Source organism: Lathyrus oleraceus, chromosome 2 (genome assembly GCF_024323335.1).
Source record: "Lathyrus oleraceus cultivar Zhongwan6 chromosome 2, CAAS_Psat_ZW6_1.0, whole genome shotgun sequence".
Taxonomy (NCBI): Eukaryota; Viridiplantae; Streptophyta; class Magnoliopsida; order Fabales; family Fabaceae; genus Lathyrus; species Lathyrus oleraceus.
In genome coordinates, this window is record NC_066580.1 from 136,165,855 (window position 1) to 136,184,502 (window position 18,648).

At 34.2% G+C, this 18,648-nt stretch overlaps 2 protein-coding genes across 2 annotated transcripts; one reads left to right on the forward strand and one right to left on the reverse strand.

The window, feature by feature from the left end:
- Positions 1–9,953: 9,953 nt before the first annotated feature.
- Positions 9,954–11,879, reverse strand: LOC127118490 (UDP-glycosyltransferase 87A1). Its single transcript, XM_051048702.1, has 2 exons — positions 11,177–11,879; positions 9,954–11,108 (listed from the first exon to the last, which is right to left on the reverse strand). Exons 1-2 carry the CDS (start codon positions 11,658–11,660, stop codon positions 10,210–10,212), a joined length of 1,383 nt encoding a protein of 460 aa, XP_050904659.1. The 5' UTR covers positions 11,661–11,879; the 3' UTR covers positions 9,954–10,209.
- Positions 11,880–16,018: 4,139 nt separating this feature from the next.
- Positions 16,019–18,024, forward strand: LOC127122266 (uncharacterized). Its single transcript, XM_051052630.1, has 2 exons — positions 16,019–17,917; positions 17,977–18,024. Exons 1-2 carry the CDS (start codon positions 16,019–16,021, stop codon positions 18,022–18,024), a joined length of 1,947 nt encoding a protein of 648 aa, XP_050908587.1.
- Positions 18,025–18,648: the final 624 nt, after the last annotated feature.

Genomic DNA, 18,648 nt, shown 5'->3' on the forward strand with positions numbered 1-18,648 from the left:
CTTTCCCAAAGAGATCTCTTCTACAGTCTCTTCTTCCAAAGTGGGGTTCTCATGGAGTAGCTTTGGGGAGTGTCCATGGACCTTAAAATTTTGATTAGTGCACTTGTCTTGTATTCCAGGATCAAAGAAGTATCTTCGATAAGTAAAAGTGCTGAATGGACACGTGAAAGTGATCTCCTTTTTTACAACATCAAGAATTAAAGGATTATAGGGCTGCCTCACTACTTTTGTTTCATCTTTAAGTGAGATCCTATGCATACATATGCATGAGCTAATATCACGAGTGCCAGCCAAGGTCCATCCAATTCCCTTCTTATATTTCTGATTAAGTTGAAGCTTTGATGAATAATATGAATCCTCGGGAAGTGGTTTAGGCTTTAAAGAATATGGTTGTTCAATGTATGGTATGTTTGGGGTAGCCAGAATATCAAGAGCTTCAGCCAAATAAACAACTTCGTTTATACTATCACCCTGCAAGGCAACATCAATCTCAGCACAAACAACACAAAGGTTAGTGTCAGTACAATCATCACATGAATAAACATCATCAAACTCAGATAGAGATGGAAAATCAAGCGCAAATAGTTCAGAACTAGCGTCATCAACTAATTCAGAGATCAATTCAATATGAGAAATAGAATTCTCCTCCAAGGGATGTTTCATGGCATTGAAAATGTTAAATTTTTCGACAATGTCACCAAATTCCATGGACATGGTTCCATCGTCGACATCAATTTTTGTTTTCGCCGTTTTCATGAACGGTCTGCCTAAAATGATGGGCGATCTGCTTGAATTTGTTTCTCCATTCATATCCAGAATGTAGAAATCTGCAGGAAAAATCAAGTCATTAACTTGAACAAGCACATCTTCCACTACTCCAATGGGGCAAGCATTACTTTTGTTCGCTAGTTGAATGATTAAACCTGTATGCTGTAAAGGACCAAGATCAAGGTTATTATAAACAGAAGTAGGCATAACATTAATGCCTGCTCCCAAATCAAGCATGCAATTATCGAATTTACTATCTCCAATGGTACATGGAATATAAAAAGTTCCTGGATCCTTGCACTTTTGTGGTATGGCCTGATTGAGGGATGAAACAGTAGCTTTTTCAGGTGAATGTTTAGGCTGGATAAGGGCTGAAATGTTTCGTCCCAAATTTACTCTCTCATTGCCCTTCAACCTTTTCTTACTTGTGCACAAGTCTTTTAGAAATTTTGCATACTTTGGAACCTGCTTAATAACATCAAGTAGCGGAATGTTTACAGCAGCCTTTCGGAAAACATCCAGTATCTCTCTTTCTTTGTCTCCCTCCTCAATTCTTTTATTTTTCAGAACTCTATGTGGGAAGGGGACTGGTGGCCCATACTCCTTTTCTTTAATTTTTTCAGTTTCGACCACAACAGAAGAAGGAGAAGAAAGTTCAGCTGGGTGAGGCTCAGAAGGAGAAAGTTCAGAAGTTACCTCAATGATTTTTTTATTTTTTTCAGGGGCTGGTTCTGTAACTTTTCCGGATCTCAAAGAAATTGCGCTCACATTAGCATTAGGACCATTCGGAATGACAATTGTCTGGCCTGGAAGTTGGTTCGAACCTTGAGCTTGCATGTTATTTATTTGAGTAGCAAGTTGTCCCATCTGTGTGTTCAAGGTCTGAATGCTAGCATCGGTCCTTTGTTGGAACTGGAGGTTGTTCACGGCCATTTGCTTAACAAGATCCTCCAAGGATGGTCGGGAAGGTGCAGGGGCAGCCACTTGAGGTGAGTTCTATTGTTGGCTGGTTTGCGGGTTTCCATATCGAAGGTTGGGATGGTCCTCCAATTGGGATGGTATTTGTTGGTGGACAGGTCCGGAGTGTTGTTGTACCTGTTTTGATTGTAAAGGTTGGTTGCATAAGCTTGTGGCAGCTCAGTAATGGACTCGTCTCTCAGAATAGGACAAGTATCGGTCGGGTGCTCAGGAGAAGTACAAATGCCACACAAAGTTGCTGTTTGAGGTTTTGCTACTGCCAGCTGTTTGACTAAGGCAGTGAGTTCATCAATTCTGGTCTCTAAAGCTTTGTTGGAAGAAACTTGAATTTGACTCACGCCTTTGCTTTGCACAGAATTGTCTCTAGTGGTGAACTGTTGAGAATTAAGAGACATATTTTCAATAAGGGCTTTGGCAGCAGCTGGAGTTTTATCGACTAATGCTCCACCACTAGCAGCATTAAGAATGTTCCTGTCCATCGGTAACAACCCCTCATAAAAGTATTGGATGAGGAGTTGCTCAGTGATCTGGTGTTGAGGGAAGCTAGATACCAAGTGCTTGAATCTCTCCCAATACTCAGCAAGTGACTCATTATCCTGTATAATACCACAAATCTCTTTTCTGATCGAGGCTGCTCTGGAGGCAGGGAAGTATCTCTCTAAGAACACTCTTTTTAGAGCATTCCAGCTTGTGATCGAATTTGGCTCAAGATAATATATCCAATCTTTTGCTGCACCCTGCAATGAAAAAGGAAAAGCTCGAAGTTTGATATGGTCTTCAGTTATTCCTTCAGGCCTCAACGGTGTAGAGCACACAACTTGGAATTCTTTGAGATATTTATGTGGATTCTCACCTGCAAGACCATTAAACTTTGGCAACAAGTGTATCAAACCAGATTTTAGTTCAAAAGGAGTGTCAGCTTCAGGATATTCAATACACATGCCACTATAATTCACATCAGGGACAGCTAACTGCCTTAAAGTTCTTTGGTCAGCCATAGTCAAAAACAAACACAATGAAGGAAAACGATTAAAATAAATTTAGAAAAATAAACTAACACCGAAATTAATCTAATGACGTCAATTAAAATTTTTGAGAATTTTTTCGGAATTTTCTAAAACTATCAAAATAGAAAAAAAAATCATAAAAAATAGAAAAATAAGGAATTTCGGGTTTTTAGGATGACTTCCATTATTTAGTCCCTAAATAGAGGCTTTTGATCCTTGATTTTTTCCTAGTTAATCGACAAATAATCGGAATAATTTGAAACAATTTTCTTTAAAAAAACAGATTTTTTTTTATCCTAAAACGCGAGTTGGAAGAAACTGTGAGGAAACTAGGACCTATACGCTTAGACACTAAACCTATGACTCTAAAAACGATTAAAAGAAACAAGAATCCCCGGCAACGGCGCCAATTTGATCCGCTGTCGCACACGAGTAAAAAACGAGTAATAAAATATAGTAAACGGGAAGCGACACCTTGAGTATCGTATCACAAGGATTCTTGTATTATTCTCAACTTAATGAAATCGATTTAAGGGGGGGGGGGGGGTTATGTTTTAGTGGTCGATTTAGAAAACAGAGAAAAAAAATGATTAAAATAAGCGATTATAAAATAAGTCAATCTACTGTTTTCGGTTTCCGGCTAATCATTGGTTTTTACCTACCAATTCCCTAAGCGGCTTCGATCTCTATTCGATTCAAATTCGATTGACAAGTGCAATAGATATATGACAGATTTATATTCCTATATTCCGAATTAAGCAAACGGATAAATACAATCGCGAATTAAGCAAACACGATTTACAAACGCAATTTAACGACAAAGCGACGAAAACGACGATTAATGGTTAGGAATGCAATCATACGAATTTAATCAAAACCATTCCACAAAATACAGATTAAGCAAATTAAATTTCATAGAATAGAATTGAAAGAGAACGACATTAAATTGATAGAATAAAAACCTCAAAGCCTTGAAAATTCGGTTACAGCAGATTGACTCTAGGAGATTAGTTCCTCTTCATGATCGTACAAAAGCCAAAAGTTATCGTCAATAATGTGAGATTGCTACCGTACCGCGGTTGCCCTTTTAAACAGAATAAGGGTTTCACTAATAATTCAAACTGGGCCGGAAAACCTAAATTCGGCCCAACAAATAGCCCAAAAGAAAATATTTCCTAAAGTGTGAAACTTCAATGAATTATTTGAGACGTCTTCACTCCGAATCAGCTTTTGTCTTCAACATAAAAGTTGTAGCTCTTTCTCTTAACTTTCCAACAACTGGTAGCACGTCTCAATCCGATACTCCTAGCTCCAGTTATGAATTTATTCGTGCAGACTGCTAATGCTGAAAAAAAACTGCGAAAAATAAATAAGTGTAAAAATAAGATAAATTATAAAAACACATTAAAAGTGAAAAATAACCAAACTAAAACATGGAAATGCATAACTATAAATATATATGAATGTGCATCTAAATGCACTGATCAGTCATTGTCAAGAATGGCTTTTGGTGATCATTTTCTATATAAAGCCTACTTAGTGATCATCATTGATTGTTGTTTGATTTATGGCATGATATTTCATTCAAGTGGTCAGAGGCAAGTCAAGATTCATGATCAAATTCCATCAAGGTTCAATTTCAATTCAAATATTCAAGAGTGCAATTTTGGAGGGAAAAACATGTTACTTGATATGCAAGTTACACAATTCATTTTAAAAGAAGCCTCTTTTCATTACAAACATTCAAACCACATTACAAAATGAGTCAAAAAACAATTACACACAAAATTACATTTTTGGCCTACAGTTGACTTTTGGTCAACTGTTGATTTTTTTGCCAAACAGTTGACCAAAGTTAACTAAATATTATAAACCTTAGTTCTACTTTTTCCTTCATTCATAAGCCATGCCATGTTTGTTCAAAGCCTTCACAACTCTTGATGTTGTTTTTGGGCCATGACCTCTCCACATTCCAATCTTGATTCATGCCTTCATGATCAAAAGGCCATTCCAAAACATTGTTACATCCCATCAATGCACACCAACCCTGCAAGAATCAATATCAACATGTTTGCATCATGCACACAACCAATACTAGTCATGACATATAATGCATTTCAAAATTCATCATGCATACCGACCAAGCATAAAGCAAAGCAAATTGCTTACACCTACACAATCCAATTCAAGTATCTAACATAACTTCGATCATTCATTACCCTACACTAACACATAGCAATTCAAAAACACCATATGCCTAGCCATACACATACACAAATAATGTATCCAACATGCCAAGAACACAAACCATCGTGTTTGTATCCGGTTAACCGAAATGGTTAATCGGTTACACCTGCATCTCATAACCACTATGAGCACACCATGACACAAGTATACTATAACCATCATTCTAATATTTGACTACTTTCTAACTTATCCAATTAGCATACACTAACAACATTAAAGCCCAACAGATGATATCATAAGTTCAAGTTCTAGTGTCAATTGCATCCTAGCTATTTTATCACCAATTCAGGTCATTTCAATTAGCTAATTGCAATCACTAACAAGGTTTTAACATAACTACCGTTTTTAATTCAATCACTAACATTCTTCATTTTCCAATAACTAACTAAAATCATAACTTATAATAGAATTTTAACTCTATTAACTTCATTAACTGTTGGGAGATTCAAATTGACATCTAAACTGACTAACAATGCTAACATAAAATAAATTCAATACTAACCGGTTACTAACCGATTTTTTCTAACTAACTCTTTTTCACATCAAAATTAACTAACTCAGTTCCTTAACAAACATCGATAACGACTTCACTGTGCTAATAGAATCATTAAGAAACTAATCAACAATTCCACAATTGATTCAAAATGACTATCCTAATCTCAAAATTCAAACAAACCAAATGAGAAAAGTTATTCACTAACTTCAATTTCATTCTAACATAACATACTAACATAAAAAAATACAAACTGTCAAATTCAACTCAAACTATTAAATACCAAGTCTGCACATTAACATGGACCCCTTCAATCCCATAACAGTTGTTGCTTGTTAATATCATGTGAAAACTTTAATAGTTCCTCACTCATCTCAAAGCATTAACAACTAAATGTAACTAACTAACCTAACTCAACATTGACAACCTCTAACTAATTAACAGAATGAGCTAACTATGTTAAAACTCTTAACAAATTTTCTTCTTGATTCAACTAACCATAACTGTTGCCCAAACTCCAACTAACCCTGGCCAATCCATTGCCTAACTCTGTTACACAAATATCTCTATAAATTGTCTCATTCTCCCCCAATCAAAGGGAGGGGTCATATTCTATAACAATCAATCTTCAATCACATTACACAAAAATCACTGCAAATTCTAAATCACTCTCAATTCTCAATCTCTCTATAATTTTCTTAATCAATCCATCACTCTCAAGCATCCTCCATCTCACAACAACAACATAGAGTAATTGCATCAAATTCCTACGGACTAGGATGCGGGGGAAGAAGAGGAGAAGAAGTTTCATGCGCAATTTGAACAAGAAGAACGAAGCGTACCTGAAGAAGAAGAATACCTATGGATATTTTTTTTATGCCGCCGGAGTTGCTCCAACAGGTAAGCTCCTCCTTCATTTTTCTTTAACATCCATAAATTCTTGAGGTTAATCACTTCATGTGTGGGTTAGTCACCTTCTTGGTTAAAGCACCCACCTTTGAACTAGACCCATCTCTTTGGGTTAATCACCTTTTATGGTTAAAATACCCTTCTTCTTTTTGCATTTTCATATGAGTTTCATGCTCAGGTAACCTTTTTGCATTGACATATGAGCTTCATACTCATTCAACCTTCACGCATTTCCCTATGAGCGTCATGCTCAAGAAACCTTATGCATTGGTTAATCATCGTTTATCAATTAAAATATCACACTCTTATTCATGAGTTAATCACCGCTTCTTGGTTAATAAACCTTACAACTCTTATATTTCTTAATCATCTTTTATCGGTTAAAATATCACACCTTCATTCCTAGGTTAATCATCACTTCTTGGTTATCATACCCTCATGCACGATTAATCACTGTTTATCAGTTAAAATACCTCATTCTTATTTTAGACATTGCACTCTTGGTTTAGATACACCTGACTATGGATACAAAAAACATAATCCTGGTCCAAGCAATACTTTCACTACACCTTAGCAACATTTTACTCATTTCACAATTCTTTTGTAATACAAGAAACTTTCTTTCTTTATAATTCAAATCAAGCAACTCTTTCTTTTTCTTTTTATCACATAAACCTTTTTCAAAAATATTTTCTTTCTTTTCATAACAGAATTATTATAATTTGTTCTTTAGTAGTCAGACTAAAAGCTTAGAGCATCCGAACAAGTATCAAAATCAGCTAACGTCTACACGCTTCTAGGATATGATTATAATTATTCCCTAAAATCAACCAACACATCCGTATTTTCTACCACGAACTATATAGATCTGATTTTCTCATTGCACTATGATAATACGTATGCACGAGGGTCTGAATCCTTGGCGAACACACTAATTAATAAACTTATTATTTCCCCTTTTATCATTCGCAGGTAACCTTTAGATAGTAACACTCATTCGCGCAAAGAACAATCAAAATAGTTCCTGTTGAGTACAACAGATGTGAGAGGTGTTAATACATTTTCCTTACATAACCGACTTCCTTACCCTTTTTCTCTTCCCCTTTGATTTTATCGATATTTTTCCTTTCCTTCGGGAATAAATAAAGTTCAGTGACGACTCTGTTGTATTTTCGAGCGTGCGATACGCTCAGATATTTTTCGCGGCGCGACATGCTTCGAGAAAGTTCTTGTGTTTAAGTGAGGAAATTTGTTTTAGAAAGGGTAAGATTTTAAATTCACCAAGAGCTATTTTCTCTTGGTTGAACAAATCTTCTTAAGGGAGTGTTTGTCTGAGTTCAAAACTAAATTTGTTAAAAAAATTGTTTAGGGTTTAGTATTAAGTCGTCCTTCGGTTCGTGAGTTCAACCCGTGTAAAATCTTAGTTCAATTTGATTTGAGATAAGTTTGGTGTAAAATATTAGTTTAGTTCACAGTCAACATGTGTAAAACCTTAGTTCAGTTTGATTTGTGTTTAGCCTCCTCTGTAAAACCATGGGTCGATTTAGAGGATTGTCATAGGTCCACCTTATTTAGTGTTTCTCCTTAAATATGAAATCACTCTCAACATGAACAAAATAGTTAACGCTAAACTGTATATAATTTTGTAGGGGATAAGTCAATGTTAAAGAAGAAATACATGTATTTGACATAAGAGATCTTGAAAGAAAATCCAAGTGTATGTGAGTACATGACACCTTCAAAACTGAGTTTTATAAACTTATTTCGTTTTACTTATGTCATTAATTATTGGTTTCTTAAACTTATGCAATTTTCTTATATTTCTCATTTGTTTAAATTGTTTCAAAGTTTGTCAGAGTGATACAAATAATTTACATAACAACTTACTCATTACAGCTTACTAAGTGTGAATGGTGTCACATGTGCATGTGCATTTTCATTTCAAATGTTTGTTTTTTCTATCACACTTTTTATGTCAAATGTACATTGCATTGTTCTATCATCATTTTGTTGTTTGCTAACAAGTTGTTTTCTACTTTGAAATTTGAGCAAAATACTTAAAAATTTGCTTGCATATTTAAGACAAGTGAGGAATGAGCAAGATGCAGACATTAAGGTACTTCTGCAAATTTTGAGGGTCTGGAGCTGGACTGCATTCAATTTCTATTTTCCTTTCTGTTTTCATATAACTTTGCCATTATATTTTCAAGCTCTAGAACGAATAAGTGTTGATAGAGAAGGCAATTTGATGATTTTTTGCTTCAATGGATTTTGTGTGTCTTGAAAGGAAAACTGTTGTAGACTTTTTGCAAAAAGTAAGTAGCTTCATCACATTTCTATTCTACATGGTTATAGGACATAGGAGTAAGATGGCGGAATGTTTTTGTTCTTTCTAATTCAATATTTTTAGAATCGAATATAATTTGACATTTACAAGAATGTATATCCAAGCTACTTTGATTTTTTAGCTTCTAATACAAAGACTTCAACATTGCAAAAATTGAGACTAATGTTTATAATTGTTGAGCAAAAAGTAGGGAGAACAATATTGCTTTTAATTTGAAAAACGATATTTATATAATTGAATGGACATGCACCGTCGGTATAAAAAAGTTTTACACGGTCGTTCAATAAAAACTCATTAATGAATGATGATGTAAAATTATTTTATACCGTCGATACATCTTCTATTTTTTTCGTATTTATATCCATTTATTTGTAATATAAACGACATTGAGCATCGTATTTGTTATGATCTAAAACTCAAATTTAATTTTAAAGTAATTGCCTAGAGTTTGTGCGCGTCAATTTTTTGAGTTCTTGCCATTTAGGTTTTTTTTATAGTTGATGGATAATACAAATGGGATAGTAGTATATAAATAAGATAATAGGTAATAAAAAGATAAATCTCACGTGTTAATATCAATGTAATATCTATTTTATTTTAATCAACAAATATATTTATTTGAGAGATAAACTCCTTACTTTTAAATATCAAACTTTTCTATTTTTTTCTTTCTCCATCTCATAAGTCGATTCTTTTTTTGTATAATTATTTAATACAATTAATTTTATATGATCATTATTCATTATATAATTAATTTATTTATTTTAAATTTATATTTGCATATAAATACATTTTATGCTAAATTACAATTTTGGTCATCCATTTTTATCTTATTCACGAAATTAGTTCTATTTTAAATTCAAATAGTTTTGGTATCTCTCCCATTTTTGCATAGAAGATGGATGAAAAGTTCATTTTTTAACTTATATTTTTTATTTATAAATTTCTACAATATATTTATATACGATGATTTGTCATGTTTCATAATAAACTTGTCATTTAAAAAATGAAAGCATCGTTAATTTTAAATTCAAAAGTATAAAAGATGAGCAAAATTATTTAAATTTAAACTAGATAGTCCAATTTCATAAATCAAGTAAAATAAGGAAATTAAAATTGTAATTAAATATATATTTTATATTGTATCAAATAGATTTACGTATAAATATCTTATGAGTGATAATATAAAATAAGAGAATCAGAATTGTAACTAAATCTATTTTATATTATATCAAATAGATTTTCTCGTATGAGTGGATGGATATGTTACTGATTATAGTAAAGTATAAAATTTTCAATTCAATCCTCTTTTCTTATACTACAATGCACCACTGGAATAATTTATTTCAATAAAAAAAATATCAAACAAACAAGAATATTAATAAGCATGAACATTAAATACAATAAACTACAAATCAAAATATTATTGAGATAGAGACTTCCATGCACGAAGTGGACCTTTAAGCATGTGTGGACTTCGAAAAATTGATTATTATATCGCCAATGAAGGCTTTCAAATCAACGTCCGCTGAGCCACCATCTCCAATTGCATCACAACATATCTTTATAAGCTTTCCACTTCTTTCCCTAATACCCTTTGTAACCTCACTATCCAAATCCATAAATTCACACACTAATTTTACAATTTCACTTTTCTTTATCAAAACATCTCCATTTACATTTTCTTTAACTCTCAACCCAACCTTCCAATCCTCTACTATCATCTTACTATTAAATGGTTGGTCCAACCCAATTGGAAAAGTCAACAACGGGACTCCAGAAATAACACTTTCCTTAGTAGAATTCCAACCACAATGTGACCAAAATCCACCAATAGAAGAATGTGACAACACTCTCAATTGGTCACACCACTCCAAAACCAGTCCCATGTTTCCACAAATTTGTTTCAACCTTGAAGCTTCATTACGTGCTATCCACAAAAACCGAACATTGCTTTCGCGCAAAGCTTTTGCAATTTCATCAATTTGTTCACTTGAAGCTGACAAAAAACTTCCTTGTGATATGTAAAGAACAGAACCAATTGGCTGTGAATCTAGCCACTCAATGTAACTATTGTTAAGGTTTGGTTTGAGATCGTTTTTTGGGCTAATGCATGGTATTGTAGGGCCAAATGTGTAAATCGGTATGGAGAATTTTGATTTCAAGATATCAATGGCTTGGGATTCAAGTTCATATATTGAAGAAATTAGAAGATATTGTGCTTTGTGAATCCATTGAAAACCCTTCAAAATAACTTGCATTACTCGCTTGCTTCCGTTACTATCATCTTGTAGAGGTAAATCAGCTAGGCGCGTTGAGGAAACTCCAGGAATATAATTTACACGTTCATCGCCATTTTCTGTTTTGCATCATTAGTATTAAACATAGAGAACTAAATTATATCAACAAATTTAAGAATATGGTTACCTGATAATATCATAGGGTAGTGACCATTTTGTTCCAAAAGATGATGGTGCAAAAAAATAGAAAAAACAGAAGCAGACAAGGTGCAAAAAGATGCTACCGGAATATTCCTTCGGTTTCCGACACCAACAACCCAATACAAGATAGTATCATATACAATGGTTGAAGGAGGATGGCCAAGTAGGTTGATTAGCTCCTCAAACGGTTCCTCCATCTTTGTCATGATAGCTTCCAAGAAGGCAGGGTGGTCGCGACTGCGAATGTGTTCGGAAGGAACAACGTTGGAAATCGAACGAAAATTTATGTTGTCGGGTTTTGGTTCAGAGGAGAGAAAGCTTAACCATTCCTCGGTGACGACAAAGGTGACGAGGATGCTGTTGTTGTTGGAGACAAGGAGCTTGCATAGGTTCATCATGGGATTGATGTGGCCTCTACCAGGATAAGGCATGGCAACAACGTGGTTGAAAGAAGTTGGTGCTGCTTCCATTGAAATTTTGGGAGGTTTAAAACTTTTGGGGAGAGGACAAAGATGAAGATTTTAAGAAGGTTTTGAGTCTTATTCTTGTTTCTATGCATGAAATAATTGAGACTGAGGTACATGATATGAGATTGTAAGATCCCATTTTCATATTTGTAATGTTTTTACTAAAAATTTCATTCAAAGAGTACCCTTAATAAATTTAAAATTGGGAAGTTATTTTCTCTCTCTTATCATAATTCATGAACGCTGATGCCGACATGCATAGTACCGTGTGGTTGTGTGTGAGAGTTGGAAAGGACAACAAAATTGTGCTATGATGGTTAATTAGAAATTGTACAAGTGGTACTCATTGCATTGTCATATTCCTTGTGGGCCCTCAGCCTTGTCTCACATGGAGGCAGATTTGTAGCAATAGGAACTGAGATTAAAATTCTTGATTAAGAAGGACAATATAACCCGCACATGCGGGTAACGATCCGAACTCGCTCTGAAATTGACAGGAAAAATCCGTTGTGATTGAGTTGGGTTTGAATTTAGATTTTTTCCGATTTTAAAATACGAGAATGAATCGGATAATGGGGACACTAGTACTTATCCCAAACTCATCCCCGAACTCGCCCAACTTATTTCATTATGGACATCATTATTTATTTTTGATAATTTATAATATTAAATATGTGTTCAACGATATTTTAATTTTAATTTATTATTTAAAATATTTAAAATTTATGTATGATTTTTTTTAAATTGTTTTATTTTAGTATTTGTGATGTAATTTTATTTTGGAAAAAATAATTATTTTTATTAAAAAAATTGATTTCACTAAATGAATGGTGGCGGGGACGGGGATACACGAACCAAATTCGAACCCGTTTGGAATGAGTTTGGATTTTGATTCTCCATTCCGGTTTGGATTTAGGGCGGGGAACGAGGATTGTTTGGGGATGCGGGTTTGAGTTTGGGGGAGATAAAAATCGTCCCTGACTGGCCCTGTTACCATGCCTATTTCTGACGTTACGAGCTCAGGTCTGCCATATACCAAGTGGTATCAATACAAAAGATTAGCGGTGGATAGAAAAATAGAACCCTAATCGGATTGAAAATTTTAACTTAATGAAATTCAACACCGATCAAAAATGATATTCCCTCATTTTCTTTTTAAATATTACTTTTTTAGTCTTTTTAAACATAACAAAATTAGTTAACGTTGTTACTTTTCAAAATAATAATTCTTCTTTTATTTATAATATCCTAAATTTTTTACATATATCTCCGTTTAAAACAAAGTTAGTACTCGCTTGGTATTCTTTTCAAATAAAGTGTTTAAAACAAAGTTAGTACTCTCTTCATTTAAAAATAATTATTTTTTAAAGTTTTTTTTCACAGATTAAGAAATGCAATAATATTATCATAAGACATTAGATTTGTTGCATTTCAAAAAATACGACCTCGTGAAGCGAATCACACGCTCCCGGATGGACTAACAAAGTTGTCACCGTTCTTTATTTATTCTTAAGGAAAGAGAAAATGATGATAAAATTCTAGGGGACAAGAAAATAGATAAGATGACCATCGCAACCAAATATGGGTTCTAGAGTCATTTATGTGAGGGGAAGATATTAGCACCCTCACATCTGTTGTATTCAACGAGAATCTCCTAAAATTCTAAGGTTGATGTTGGTTAAGGGTCTATTTATTTTATTCTTGTTTACTTAGTTATTTATTAAGGTATTTACAACTGAAAAGAAAAGAAAAATAGAAGTTAATTATAAAAGAAAATGTTTACAAAGGAAAAAGAAGTTTTTTTAGTTATTGAGCTCGCCAAATTTTCAAAATCTCGTGTCTATGTATTCTCATTGTGCAGTGAGAAAGTCAGAGTTTCATAGATTGTTAAGAAATGATGTGGCACTACTAGAATAAGTCATTTTAGCCTCCTAGTTTAGAGTCGGCCACCGACACGGACACTATTAGTGTCGGCTAAGCCTACACTAACGGACTCTATCTAGGTACATCTTTTAAGACAAGTTATTTTTTTTATCAGTGTCGGCAAAACCGACACTACTTGTTATGTTATCTTTGAAGAATGTTTGATTAATTTATTTAGAGTCGGTGAGACCGACTCTATCTAGTAGCATTATTTTTTAATTAGTATTTATTTAATTAGAGTCCGCTAAGCCGACTCTATTCTTATAAGATATACATTTTCCATTGATTTATCTATAATATATATATATATATATATATATATATATATATATATATATATATATATATATATATATATATATATATATATATATATATATTTAAGGTTTAAGTATTTTATTTATTAATTAGAGTCCGCTTGGCGGACTCTATGGAATTTTCTATTTCGGACCAAAAATTACGCGACAGCTTATTTCCCTCTTTCCTTTTCCCTCGTCATTTTTCACTCTCCCTCCATTTCATTTCACAAAACGAAAACCCTAATTCCATGCTAATTCGTGAATCCCTTTTTTCCCTATTTCGTGAACCGATTCGTGAATCCCTAATCCGTGAATCCATTGAAGAATCCCTAATTCCCTAATTCAAAATCCCTCGTTAAAGGGTTTCTGATTCTTCCTCTCTCTCTTCCGATTCTTCCTCTCACCGTCGCAGGCGTCACCACCGTAATCGCGGAGACCGCAACAAGGACTCCCTTAAGATCCGAAAAAAAAACCAAGTCTCACTCCCACACCAAACGACGTCGCAAGCATCATCGCTACTCTTCCGATTCTGATTCATATTCTTCATCCCCCCTCTCTGATTACTCCAGGTTCCAATTCAATTCCTCACATAACGGACTACATGCTTATTCCCTTTTTAATTTTTATTTCTCCGTATATACATTATTTGATTCCATATTCAATTTACTATCCATGAATTTTTATGTACATACGTTCTCAAATGCTATGGAATACAGTTGAAGAAATAGTTTATTCAACCTTTTGTCTCTGTGTTTTGGTTACGAGTATGTTTGTATGTTTCCACTAATTTGAATTAATCAATTTTAGTTTAAAGTTCGTCTGTGTATTTGGTTCTGCCGTGAAGAAAATTGATTTTGATTGAATTGATTCTGTAAAAGTAATTCTGGCTAAAAGTGATTTACAGTATGTTTTAGATAAATTGTTGCAAAAGTGAGTTGAGCTGTGTAAAAATCACGTTTACACTCAAAAGCTACAATTTGCTTCAAGTTGAATCAATTATAGAAAGAAAAATCAGTTCTACATGAGAGCAACCGAACATGTTAAAATCAATTTTGGGTGTTCCAAATGTGAAGTCAAACATACCCTTAGTTGAATTTGGAGTGATTCATGTTTCGATGAAAATGAATTGAGCAATACATTTGAGTGTTAAAATCAGGTTTGGAGTCCAAAGACAGTTTTAAGATAGAATCAGTTCTTGAGGCAATATCAATCCTACATCTTTAGGATTTTTTTGGTCCATCCAAAATTATGACTAATAAACTATGTTTAATACACATAATTTTTTTTCCAAGGAATTTGAATTGTGTAGCTTAATGCTTGTTCCTGTTTTATTTCGTTCACCACACTCAAATCCTACTAACCGCGTCCTTTGAGTTTCCTGCTAGAATAAGGAAAAGGAGCGAAGTAAAAGTCATCACCATAAGAGACAGAAGCACAACCTAAAAGAGGTAGGTCAATTTTTGATACCTTGTCTTTTGCTGTTTTGTTTATAAATAGTTTGGCATTCTTCATCTTTAAAGTTTCAACTCTTGTAGTGACTGAAATATCTACTCTCTGCGGGAGACCTAGTTTCATTTATATCATCATTTTTTTGTTGGATAGGAAAATGTTAGTAATTAGTTAGGTTAGTATTTTCTCCTTCACCGAGGTTTGAACCCGGATCCTCCAACTCATTAAGCCCTTAGCCCCAAAACCTGGTAGTTAAATTTGTATACATGTTAGGTGATATGTGTTGGTCTGAGTCTTCAAAATCATTTTATTCCTTTCATTGTAACATATAATTGACATAGGAAATATTTATTTTTACATCCTTTTTCTCTCTAAAATCCTTATACAAACATAGGTCTGAAAATAAAATAAAAATTTGCTATGTTCGTCATGTTTAAAATTTGCTACAATAGTATTAAAATTTGTACAATAGTATTAAAATTTGCTATGTTCGTCATGTTTAATTTTTGAACCACTGAAAATAAAATAAAAATCCCTTGGAATGCATGTATTCTATTCTCTCCTAATACCCATTAGGAAGTTATCTGATTTTCTCCTAATACCCATTAGGAACTTATCAGCCATTCATTTTTGTCTAATATATGTTTTAATTTTCAGTGGTTGACGAGTTAATTGTTTGCCTTATAGAAAATGGATCGTACTTGGATGTACGATAGAGTATATTCCAATAGACACGGATTGAAAGAAGAGTATGTTCGCGGGGTTAAAGACTTCGTAAAGAGGGCTTTGAAACAACCTATTTGTAAATCTGAGGGAGGGATAAGGTGTCCGTGTATAAATTGCAAGTGTCTCAAGATAAGAACACCAACTAATGTTAGACTTCACTTGTATCGAGATGGATTTCAACCAGACTATTGGATTTGGACTCAACATGGAGAAGTAGAGCTCAATGTTAATACAAGGAATGATTCAAATAGTAGTGAGCATGTGCATCATGATGACCAAATTGAGGCAATGAATCAGATGGTGTATGATGCTTTTAGGCCTTATGGAGTATTCTCTCACGTGAATGATAACATAGAAGTTGAGGAATATACGGAGGATGAGTTTCCCAACGAAGATGCCAAACGATTTTATGACAAGTTGATATCTTTCAACAAGCCCATTTATGAGGGAGCTACCCAATCAATATTATCAATATCTACTCAACTTCTTGAAATTAGGTCTAATTGGCATGTACCACAAAAAGGTTTAGATTTTGTTGCACAAATGCTTAAAAGTGTATGTCCAGTTCAAAAATGCTTGCCCGAGAACTATTACCAAGCAACACAGTTGGTATCTAAGTTAGGGCTAAAGGTTGAGAAGATTGATTGTTGTAAGAATGGTTGTATGTTATATTACAAGGATGATAGCAATCTATCAGAGTGCAAATTTTGTAATGCTCATAGGTTCATTCCTCGCAAGACTGGCATGGGAAAGTACAAAGATATCCCAGTGAAGAGAATGTTCTACTTCCCAATCATTCCCAGATTACAAAGATTGTATGCATCAACTGAGTCGGCAAGTGAAATGAGATGGCATCACATGAACAAAAATAGTTCCAACATCCTTCGCCACCCGTCAGATGGAAAAGCATGGAAACATTTTGATAGTGTATATCCTGACTTTTCTAGGGAACCCAGAAATGTAAGGTTGGGTCTGTGTTCAGATGGTTTTACTCCTTACATTCAAGCGTCTGCTTCTCCATACTCATGTTGGCCAATAATAGTTACTCCGTATAATCTCCCCCCTGAAATGTGCATGACCAAACCATACTTGTTTTTGGCATGCCTCATACCCGGACCTAAAAACCCTAAATTAAAGATAGATGTCTACTTGCAACCATTGATTGATGATCTACATCGATTGTGGTCCAATGGAATATTGACCTATGATATATCTACAAAACAAAACTTCATCATGAAAGCCTGCTTGATGTGGACAATTAATGATTTTCCAGCCTATGGTATGTTATCTGGATGGGGAACACAAGGTAAATTGGCATGCCCTCATTGTATGGAACACACTGATGCTTTCACCTTGAAAAGTGGCCATAAGAATTCCTGGTTTGACTGTCATCGTCGTTTCTTGCCATCTAATCACTCCTTCAGAAGGAGTAAAAGAAGTTTCCTAAAAAATAGGGTTGTGACCAATGAGCCACCTCCCATTTCCACAGGGAAAGATATATGGGCGGTAATAAGTAATTTTCCAAAAGTTACTGAAATTGGATGGGAGGCGAAATGGAAAGAATTCGAAGGGTATGAAGTGGATCACAATTGGAAAAAGCGAAGTATTTTTTGGGATCTCCCATATTGGAAGGATAACTTGTTAAGGCATAACCTCGATGTGATGCACATAGAAAAAAACATCTTCGATAATATATTTAATACTGTCATGAATGTTAAGGATAAAACAAAGGATAATGAAAAGGCAAGAGAAGACTTGGCTAAATTATGCTTTCGCGGGGACTTGGAGCTCCAACCCTTAGAAAACGGAAAGAATGGTAAACCAAAGGCTAGTTACACTCTAACCAAATCTGAAGCCAAGTTGGTTTGTAAATGGCTTAAGGAATTGAGAATGCCAGATGGCTATGCTTCAAACCTCAGTAGGTGTGCCAATGTAGAAAAGGGTACGGTGCATGGGATGAAGAGCCATGATTGTCATGTTTTCATGGAATGTTTACTCCCAATTGCATTCCATTCATTGCCAGATTTGGTTTGGAAACCATTAACTGAGCTAAGTCGATTCTTTAAAGATCTTTGTTGCAATACATTGAGGATGGACGACTTAATTAAGTTGGATGAGAATATTCCAATTATCATATGCAAGTTGGAAAGGATTTTTCCACCAGGTTTCTTTGACTCAATGGAGCATCTTCCAATCCATCTTGCCAAAGAAGCAATTCTAGGTGGTCCAGTACAGTACCGATGGATGTATCCATTCGAAAGGTAATTGTTGTGGTTGATTTTATTAAGTTATTGCATGTTTATCATAAATTAATAAACGTGGAATGATTGAATGTGCAGATTTATGGGAGTCTCAAAGAGGGCAGTGACAAATAAGGCTAGAGTTGAAGGTTCCATATGCAGTGATTATATACATCGCGAGACAAATTACTTTTGCTCTCATTATTTCAACTCTTTCCGTTTGTTGCCAACCATAAATCTTAGTAACAAACCTCATTTAGACAATGATGACATTCTACCTATATGGTAGGGTTAAGTCGAGTTCTTGCATTTAAACTTGACTTGTATGCTTGCATGAAGGAGACTTAAGTGTTA